At 40.6% G+C, this 10,848-nt stretch overlaps 1 protein-coding gene across 6 annotated transcripts in view; it reads right to left on the minus strand.

Annotated features, from left to right (window-relative positions):
• Positions 1–10,848, minus strand: part of LOC137369229 (dual specificity protein phosphatase CDC14A-like) — a 132,739-nt gene that overhangs the window by 14,060 nt on the left and 107,831 nt on the right. For all 6 annotated transcript variants that reach the window (XM_068030103.1, XM_068030100.1, XM_068030102.1 and 3 more), the window contains one exon: positions 1,451–1,498. In XM_068030103.1, coding sequence (XP_067886204.1) covers positions 1,451–1,498 — 48 coding nt within the window. The remainder of the gene's footprint in view (positions 1–1,450; positions 1,499–10,848) is intronic.

Raw genomic sequence — 10,848 nt, forward strand, 5'->3', positions numbered from 1 at the left:
TATTCTCAATCAACAACAAAGTGATAAAAGGAGTCATCAACTGTGCTATCAAGTGGCACTTATACAGCAATAAGCTGCTCAGTGATGTCAGTTCGAGTTCTGCTAGGGCCACTCGGCTCCAGGCCTCATAACAGCCTTGGTCCAAACATGGACAAAAGAGCTGCATTCGAGGCGAGGTAAGAATGACTGCCCTTGACACCAAGGCAGCATTTGACGGAGTGCGGCAACAAGGAGTCCTAGTAAAATTGAAGTCAATGGGAATCGGGGGGAAAACTCTCCACTGGTTGGAGTCATATCTAGCACAAAGGAAGATAGTTGCGGTTGTTGGAGGCCAATAATCTCAGCCCCAGGACATCGCTGCAGGAGTTCCTCAGGGTCGTGTCTGAGGCCCAATCATCTTCAGCTGCTTGATCAATGATTTTCCCTCCGACATAAGTTCAGAAGTGGGAATGTTCACTGATGATTGCAGTGTTCAATGCCATTCGCAATTCCTCAAATACTGACAAAGTCCATGTCCACACGCAGCAAGATCTGGATAACATTCAGTTTTGGACTGATAAGTGGCAAGTAACATCTGTGCCACAAAAGTGTTGGGCAATGGCCATCTTCAACAAGAGAGAATTTAACCATCTCCCCATGACACTCAAAGGCACTACCATCACTGAATCTCCCATCAATATCCTGGATGTAATTTTTGACCAGAAACTTAACTGGGCCAGCACTATAAATACCTTGGCCAAGAGGTGTCAGAGGCTGGGAATTCTGTGGTATGTAACTCACCTCCTGACTCTCCAAACCCTGTCCACCATCTACAAGATACAAGTCAAGAGTGTGATGGAATACTCTCCACATGCCTGAACGAGTGCAATTCTAACACTCAAGTAGTTCAAAACTGTCCAGAACAAAGCAGTCCACTTGATCGGCACCCCATCCACCATCTTCAATATTCACTCTCTCTGGCACGGCACATAGTGGGCAGCAGTCTTACCATCTGCAAGATGCACTGCAGCAACTTGCCAAGGATCCTTTGACAGAACCTTCCAAACCAGCAACCAGAACAAAGATAGCAGACGCATGGGAACACCACTACCTGCAAGTTCCTCTCCAAGTCACACACCATCCTGACTTGAAGTACAGTGCTATTCCTTCACTGTTGCTGGGTCAAAAACCTGGAACTTCCTCCCTAACAGCATTGTTGGTGCACTTGCATCACATGGACAGCAGCTGTTCAAGAAGGCAACTCACACCACCATTTTCTCAAGGACAATTAGTGATGGACAATAAATGCTACCTTGCTGGTGACACACACATACCACAAACAAATAAAAAAAAATACTGTTTTAAAACAAAGCCAATTAACATGCAATAGTCTATTAAAATTCCATATTTAAAAGCTGTCCATTGTGACACAGTAAAAAAGCACTTCAATGTAAAAAAGACAGACACCTACCTAAATGCTTGGGATGATGATCTTGTGTGCATTTTGTTCTCCTCCAATCTGAAATGGATAATGCAAAATCAATTCATTAAGCAAGGAGGTGTCAAGTCAATCAATATACAAGTTCCTGGCATAACACAAACCCCATATCATTTATGTAAGAGAAAAAAAGGAGACACACATCAAAATGGTATTAGACAAGCAGTTAACCATAGGAGTAAATAGAAATCATAGGAATAGAAATCATAGAATTGTTACAGCACAGAAGGCCATTTGTCCAATCATGTCCAGAATGGCCCTAAGAAGCAATGCCACTCCTCTGCCCTCTCCTACATCCGTGCACATTCCTCCTTTTCAGATAATTAGAATATTTAGAAAATGTAGAAAAAGTTACAGCACAGAAAGAGGCCACTCTGCCCATCGTGTCTGCGCCTACCGAAAAACTAACGGCCCTGCCTAATCCTATTTTCCAGCACTTGGTCCGTTTCCCTGGAGGTTACAGGACTTCAGGTATCTTTTAAGTGAGTTGAGGATTTCTGCCTCTACTACCCTTTCAGGCAGTGAGTTCCAGACCCCTAACACCCTCTGGGTGAAAAAGATTTTCCTCATCTCCCTCTAATACTCTACCAATCACTTTAAATACTATGCCTTATGTACACGGGAAATATAAAAGAAACAAATATTTTAATTAAAATCCTATAGAGTGCAACTGTTGTCTTTGAGGATTGTGTTAAAAGGAGAGAAAAAATATCACAATACATTTCTACAGCCATGGACACAATTATACAACTAAAGTTGTAAAATAATACAGGAGCACTATAGGTTCAAAATCCAAGAAATAGTTGCTCTCCTTAAATGTGGTTTAAGAGCCATGGCTTTTACTTGGGAATTTGAATACCTATTGATTTTAGTGAGTAACCAAAGAGTGGATTCTCAAACATGCTAGCTACGTTCTGTAGGCACTGCACACAGCATATCCCATTAACCACAACATGCACATGGATTTGTAAGAGTCAGATATCAGCACTTTGCACATTTATCAAAAAAAGTATAGGAGACATGTTAGCTATAGAACCACTGACAGTTTGGTATTACTATCTCACAATTGACATATACTTTATGGATAAATCAGAGAGCTGACTTTCTCTACTAAAAGCAACATAAAATCACTGACAAAAACAGTAAGAAGTCAGAAGTAAGTATTAGGCAACAGGCTAAGTACTTTGGACTGCACAGATATTGACATTTACAAAGAAAAGCACATATATAGCAGTCAAAATCACAGAATTTATTAAGGTAAAGTATTTAGGGGAGAGGGAAGGAATAAATAGCTCAGTTTATGACTCAATATAAAAAGTTTATGACTAATAAGGTCACACACATCAACCTAATACCACCTATCTACTACAGAATTGAAGACTAACCAACAATTACAAAATACTGCAGTGAAAAATGTAAGCTAATAGCAAGTTGCTACATACAGGTTGTTCTTGAAACAAAATGGATGAGCAACAGAGTCCAGTAGAACAAATTAATTTCCACTGATCTGGAACCAGAAACTTACCTAGAAACAGCTTCTGCCATGGGTATATATTTTAACAAATTATATTCATCCACAATAGTGAAAGAGCTCAAAAGCAAACTGATTATCCCTGCAATCAAATTCAATCAATAGTTGCTACGTACAACTTTTAGAAAAGAGCACCTATGAAGCAAGACCAATTGGATAAAGATGCCACCATATGTTAAGTGACCTAAATCCCCTACTTTTGATCAATATTTTCTAATTGCTTCATGGGATGTCAGTATAGTATAGTCAGCAAGGCCAGCACTTATTGTCGATGAGAAGGTGGTGGTGAGCTGCCTTCTTGAACTGCGGCAATCCTTGTGGTGTAGGTACACCCACAGTGTTGTTAGAGAGGGAGCTTCTGGATTTTGACTCAGCGACAATGAAGGAATGGTGATATGTTTCCGAGTCAGGATGGTGTGCAACTTGGAGGGGAAGTTGTAGGTGGTGGTGTCTGCTGCCTAGGGTTGATGCTGGGTGGTCCATCCAGTTTTATTCTTCTTATTTGGCTTTTCCATAGAAGCTTGATAGGCCAGTTCAGAGGGCAGTTAAGAGTCAACCACATTGCTATGGGTCTGAAGTCACATGTAGGTCAGACTGGGTAAGGACAATAAATGTCCTTCCTTAAAGGGCATTAGTGAACCAGATGGGTTTTTATGACAATCCAGTGGTATCATGGTCACCATTACTGATACTAGCCTTTTATTCCAGATTTTATTTTAATTTATTGAATTTAAATTCCCTAGCTGCCATGGTGGGATTTGTCCTCATTTCAGAATGACAATCATGTTAAAAACATACCATTATAGTGCCTACCACCTCAGATACATTCAGTCTGATTAAGGTGCATCAATTTGGATACTAGATAGGGGAGAGCTATTTTATTTTTATCATGTGGAATGATCATTGTATTGCTCTAGTTACAGATGTACATACAACTATAAGCAAAAGTATACCCAATAAAATTGGTGCCATTGCAGGGACTTTTAGAAGTCCGTTCAGAGACCTTTGGCCCCAGAAGTCTTGACTATCTGCACAAAGTAAATGGCCTCCAGAGTTCCCTTTCAAGTTCTATTCTGTAGTGCTCCCAAGTATCTATTAATCATCTCAAGAGTGTCAGTTGAATCTGAAAGGAGCTATAAAATTTCCAAAATCCTGACCATTTCTGTGCAATTACAAGAGGTAGTACCACCTCCAAGGTGTGCTTCAGGGACAGGCTGCTTTAATTGCTTTTTGAATCCTTGCAGTCAACAGATGGCCAGTTTTGGAACCTATGCTTCTTGTGGCAAGTATTTGTGGAACACATAATGCACTTACTTTTTACGAGCAGCCAAAATCTAGTCCACCTCCCTAACATATGTCAGTGTTTGTGCAGTCATTGAAGGATCACATTTATACAGTATTTCAAACTGTACAATTCAATTTTCCATAGCTTTCTGGAAAGGGAAGTTTTAATACTGAAACAGAATACTAGTTGGTCTCCTGTGATTTCGCTCAGTAAATTGCAGATTACACCGTTGAAGTGAAAAAACTTGGGATGCAGGGCAATGGTATTGCAGTAGGGAGGCCTGTGCGCAGTAGTGGAAAATCTAATACAGTGAAAGAGTCAAAGGATTTGGGAGAGCTATAGGAAGAAAATGTGGAGCGCTGAATTCTGAACAGCAGCAAGATATACAAAGGATGCATGGACATGGAAAATATAGTAGTAAGCATGCGTAACAGATTGATAATATTCCTGGTGGAACACTGGAGGTGTGCGATCACAGGACTGAGGAGATCCAAAGCTCGAAGGAAGGGCAGGCTGCCAGAGGAGGGGGAAGTTGAATTAAGGAATTTGCAAGATTGTATAGGTAAGTATATGGGTAAGTCTGAGGATTTGTTTAATTTGAAATGTTTAGTACTGTATGCGACAAGTTGTAATTTCACTTTGTGCCTGAGCTTTGCCTCAAAAGTTCATTGGCACTCAGGGCTGTAGCTCGCATCTATATTAAAACTCTCAGACAGGGCTAATGCTCCATTAAGAAATGCTATGTAAATATTTCCTATGGAATTCCCAAGTTAATATGTCCAGTTTGATATTGCTGTTACATTTCCGTGTTATCAGCGTGGTGTTTCAACTGGAGTTGCCACATGAATTTTTAAGACTAGTCTGTAATGTTCTTCTACCACAACAACCTGTTGATCCTGTGTCATTACTTCTTCAGTAAGTCTCTATATGCTGCTGCAAGAGCTCCATCTACTGTTAGTTATATCTCTTTTTAAGATAATCAACTACATTTTTCAGCTTTTCCCTTTCCTGCTATTTCTTTCCTTCTCAAATAAATTCCCAGGCTTCTTTTGCTCAGCACTGCAACCAGCTCTCACTCCAGGATCAGATCTACCTAATATTGCTGCTTATCTCCCTCTCCACCTAGCTCTCTGCTCAACTGCTTCCAAGGCTTCTTTCTTCCATGGAAAATATGGAGCCCTCACTCACATTTAAGCCTCCCACATGTTCAGTGCTCTATTCACTTGTGGCCATTAGACAAAGCTTTCCTTGTCCTTTTGCTACCAATTCCTCTTCAGCACTTTTGACAGCCTTGTGCTATCAGATTGGATTATGGACATTTTGGAGTGAGCTGGTAACAGAGCAAGTGAAAGGGCTTCTAAGACAAGAATTTAGTGAAAATGGAATTAGGTGCACAGGTGGGAAAAGGGGCGCTAATTATAGTATACGCAATATAAACTTTGAAGTAAAACTAAACCAAACCTAATAACAGCAGCACAAGGATAGTCCTCATCCTGCAAGGTGTGGGAGCTTCGAACACCAGCTGCTAAATCAGGCAAACATGGTTGTGGGAATCGTCATCGACTCATTGCTCAAGCTAAAAAAAAACTCAGAATTTGTGGAGGAGATGGAGACAATTGGACACATTAGGGAGGGAGAATAGTTTCTGGGATAAGAGCTTTAGAGGATAGTCACACCAATGAGAGATAAGGAGCAGGCAGTGCAGGAGAAAAGATTGTTGACTATTCAAGGGACAGGCAAAGCCAGGAAAGGAAGATTAGAACAGGAACATTGTGCGCAATTATGCTTTCAAAATACATTTGAAACTGCAGCTTTCGGTAGAGAAAATGATTTAGGACTGGACCATCAAATAAACTTGAATGGTGTCAAATGAGCAGGGGTGCGATGGGAGAAAGATCAGCACAAAAGCTAGAAATGCAGTACTAATAGGGGATGACATGATCTTTTCCAGTCCTGACCGACAGTGCTGGATACCTTGTTGCCTTCCACGTACCAGGGTAAGAGATATAATTGAATACATTGGAAAAGATTGTGCATGGGGGAGAAAGCATATGATTGGCTCCCACAGGGTTCACACAATGATGAAAGTAAAGAAAAGCTTGAAGTTTAGCAAGATGGATTTAAAAGATGAGGAAACAAGTTTAGGAGCTGGTAGTCACAAGTGGTAATCTCAGGATTACTCCCCTAGTCAAGTACGACTGCAAAAGAACTGGAATGTTAGGCAAGTTAATGTATGGCTAAAGGTGTAGTATCAGGAAGAGGGATTCACTTTGTTGGCCACTGGCACCAGTTCTGGGGCAGATGGGACTTATTCTGCAAGGACAGGCTACATCTAAACAGCAGGATGCTAATGTACTGAAAATAGCTAAATAGCAAAGTGAAGAGGTATTAACAACAATGTGCATTTAATTGGTGCAATTAATTTAATAAAGCTAGGAAGGGGTGGGGGCTGTGAAAATAAAACCAAACAGTATCAATTAATACAGAAAGAAATTGATGAGGCTAATATTCATTCAGAAAGTTATATAACAAGAGGGATATGGAGTAGAGGAATCAAATCAATTGGACCAATTATAAATGGAAAAACATACTGAATTAGTAGCTGTTTAGGCAAAAGAAAGGGAAAAGGAGTATTGCTAAAAGAAGCAAACAGAAGGTTAAATCGCATGTGCAGTGAGAGAAATAAGCTGGAGGAACTGGAAGCTATTATTTTATAGGAAGATCTAAACATAACAGTATTAACAAACTTGGCAGCAAGCTGTCCAAGAATGGAAAATAAACATATTAGGAGGGAAGAGTGGAGTGCAGTGGCATTATTATTAAATGAGGAACTACAGATTGTATGGTGGGTTGATGTAGACAAGGAATGGTAGAGTCAATATGCTTGAAGCTCATTGTTACATTAGTAGGGATGCATTACTAATTTCCAAATTGTGGGAAGGAAATGAAAGACGAAAATCAGCAGTCAGATGAGAGACACGAGTAGGGTTATTCTGGGCGATTTTAATTATCCACTCCTAAATTGAGAGCGATGTAGTAAATGAGTTAAAAGAATGGAATATCTGAAATATGTAAAGGACTTCTTACTCAAACAGTATAACAGTAGATCGACAAGGCATTGATAGATCTGGTTATGAGTAGTGAAACAGATCAGGTAGAGATGATGTGGGTGAGTACCTCGGAAGTAGTGACCACAATATAAGGTCTATGATCCACCGAGAAAGGGGAGAAGCCAGTACAAAAACTAGAACACCAAATTAGTGTGGATTTTAGGAAAATGAAAAGCAGGCTTCCCGAGGTTAGCAGGAAGGAGAAATTGACTCAAATGCAGAACAGTGGGATTTTTTTTTTTAAAAGCAAGAAAGATAGTCATGGTATATTCCATTAAAAAGGGAAACCACTTTTAGATTTAGGATTGTCATGGATAAAGACGTTGAAAATCAAATAAAATTGAAGCGGGCCTATGAGGGTGATAAGAATAATCATTTATCACCAGTGGCTTCCCTAAGGCAGTTTCTCGCTCAAATCTCCTTTCTTCAAACCACTCATGTCTTCCTCTTCAATTCTCCATACAACCTTCCATTCTTCGGGTAGTCCGGAAGGATTCATTTCTTCCTCCTTCTTGGGTCTTTTTCCTTCCAGCCACCCTTCAAACACCTCTTCCAACATCCCACCCCTTCTCACCATATGTTCCATCCAGTTAAGTTGCTCTTTTGATAACAAACTACATTTTTCTTGCATCAATGTCTCATTACTGTTCTCGTCTATTCACTTTACTTTCTCCCCACATCTCAAAGCTCTTTGGTAGCGTGACACCCTCTTTCTTTAGAATCTATGTTTCAGTACCATACTCCATATCAAACTCTTCACTAATCTTTTCTCCAGTTTTTTATTCAGTTGTTCAGTCAATATCCTCTATTAAATGCAAATTTACCCATTGTAATCCTATCTCTTAGCTTCTCGACACATCTACCATCTTGTTATACCTCCCATACTCTTTCACCTAATCTAACTAACGTTCATTTATACCAATGTTCACTTTTTCACCTAGAAGCTATCCTTCATAAGAGTGGTCTGGCCCACTCTAATCTCTATTACATAATCCACTGCAGCAACATTCAGGCTAACAACAATTATGGTACTTGCTATCAAGGCTGTGTCATCAATAAATCTGACAACTTCGACTAACTGACCTCCAACTTTCATTCCTTCCTCTACCTGATTTAGCACTTTTCTGACCGTTGTTTCTGCAGAGACTCTGAACAGCAATGGTGTAACAGTCCTCTTCTAATCACTGCTGGCTCAGATTCTCCATCTGCTACTAACACTTGCAATTTGTCATATACAAAGCCTTCATCAGATGTCTGTCTCTCCAATCTGCACCGATATTCAACACTTTCATTAGTTTGATTCAGTTCACTCCGTGAAAGGCTATTTTAAAGTCTGCAATGCAAATACCTCTATTTCATTCTGTACTCCTCTTGTATAGCACTCTCCTTATCTGTCGTGGAGATAAAAGAGTTAACATTTCAGGTTGATGACCTTTCATCAGAACAGAACTCCGACAAGAAGTCAGCGACCTGAAACGCTAACTGTTTCTGTCTCCATTGATGCAGGCTGACCTGATGAGTATTGCCAGCATTTTCTGTTTCTATTTCAGATTTTCAGCATCCATAATATTTTGCTTTCATCTCATTACCCTCTATTGCCTCTTTTGGTCCACATCTTCTATGAATCATAAATTGATCATCTTGTAAGTAGTTAGAGCATAACCTTTGAGGCATGTGGAATTAGACTGATGGTATGAAACTAGTCACATTTGCAAACATTTAGCTTTCCCGCCATCCCCCCAGAGGCATCATGATGAGAATAGTAATTTAAAAATAAGCCAATAAGAGGTTAAGAAAAGCTGACTGAGCAGGATATGGAAAGTTAAGAGGGACTATGAGGGAAAAGAAAAGAATAGTATTTTAATAAGAATACAGGTAAAAAGAAAACCATTAAAAGTGGGATGGAACGCGGGAGATAATTGGCAATTCATAGATGACTCAAAAAATGGCAGAGATATTCAGTAAAGATCAATGGACAGTAATAATTAAGAAAATGTGACAGGTGAATCTTCAAGTGGTTCGACAGTGTTATGACCAGGTGAGAAGGGGTCTAGGGTTCCCTCTCAGCCTTTGCCTGGTTTAACCAAAACAGGGTTTAATTTTAAAACACCGTGTTTTTAGCTCCCCCTCAGTGAATCCTTGTTCACTGCTCCAACTGTAAGGCAAAGAAATCAAACAGGTTCCTTAGATTTAAAGAAAAGTAGAAGTTTATTAATCTAAACTCTAATCCGGTTAACGACTATGAATATGTGATGCGACCACGCTAGCATGCATATGCGATAAACACACATGCAGATAGAGACAGAAAAAGTAGAAGGAATAAAGGGAAAGGTTTGAGGCATTATCTGGTAGCTCAGTCCGAAAGCATGATCCTGAGCTTCCAGTTGCTTGCTATTTCAACACACCCCCCCCTGCGCTCATGCCCACATAGCTGTCCTGGGCTTGCTGCAGTGTTCCAGCGAACAACAAAGCAAGCTCAAGGAACAGCATCTCATTTACCGATTAGGCATGTTACAGCCTGCCAGACTGAACATTGAGTTCAATAATTTCAGAGCATGACTGGCCCCCCTTTTTATTTTCAGTTTTTTTTTTTTTTTAAATTTTTTATTTTAGTTTGTTTCATCATTCATTTTTCTTACCATGTGCCTACTTTTTATTCATGTTTGCGCTATGGGCCAGGGCTGTTCATTTTTCTGTCCCTCTCAGCTCTAATGCTTCGTCTTTCAACACACCATTAATGTTTACCTTTGCTCTTTGACCTTCTGGTCAGTTATTCTGTGTGACCCTGTCCTGTCAACACCTTCACTTTTGTTATCTCTTGCCCCACCCCCACTTTATGTGCTTAAAACCTATTACATTTCTAACCTTTACCAGTTCTGATGAAGGGTCACTGACCTGAAACATTAACTCTGCTTCTCTCTCCACAGACACTGCCAGAGCTGCTGAGTATTTCCCGCATTTCTTATTTTTATTTCAGATTTCCAGCATCTGCAGTATTTTGCTTGTATATTATTCTGGTAGTTACATCCTTTAAGTTCAATGTGAGTCTCATGCTGCCGGTAAGTCTTGCAATCCATTGGGGGGCCATTTCACGCTTCAACTTGTTCCGATGTAGGAGTCTTTTCTCTCTTGAGGTTTGTGTGTCTTCTGTGGGCTTGAGAGGGGGAGTGGGAGAGAGAGAGAGAGAGGGGGGAGGAGATGGAGAGAGAGAGAGAGAGAGAGAGGGGGGGAGGAGATGGAGAGAGAGAGAGAGAGAGAGAGAGAGGGGGGAGGAGATGGAGAGAGAGAGAGAGAGAGAGAGGGGGGAGGAGATGGAGAGAGAGAGAGAGAGAGGGGGGGGAAGGAGATGGAGAGAGAGAGAGAGAGAGAGAGGGGGGAGGAGATGGAGAGAGAGAGAGAGAGAGGGGGAAGGAGATGGAGAGAGAGAGAGAGAGGGGGGGAAGGA

Source organism: Heterodontus francisci, chromosome 4, assembly GCF_036365525.1.
Source record: "Heterodontus francisci isolate sHetFra1 chromosome 4, sHetFra1.hap1, whole genome shotgun sequence".
Classification (NCBI taxonomy): domain Eukaryota; kingdom Metazoa; phylum Chordata; class Chondrichthyes; order Heterodontiformes; family Heterodontidae; genus Heterodontus; species Heterodontus francisci.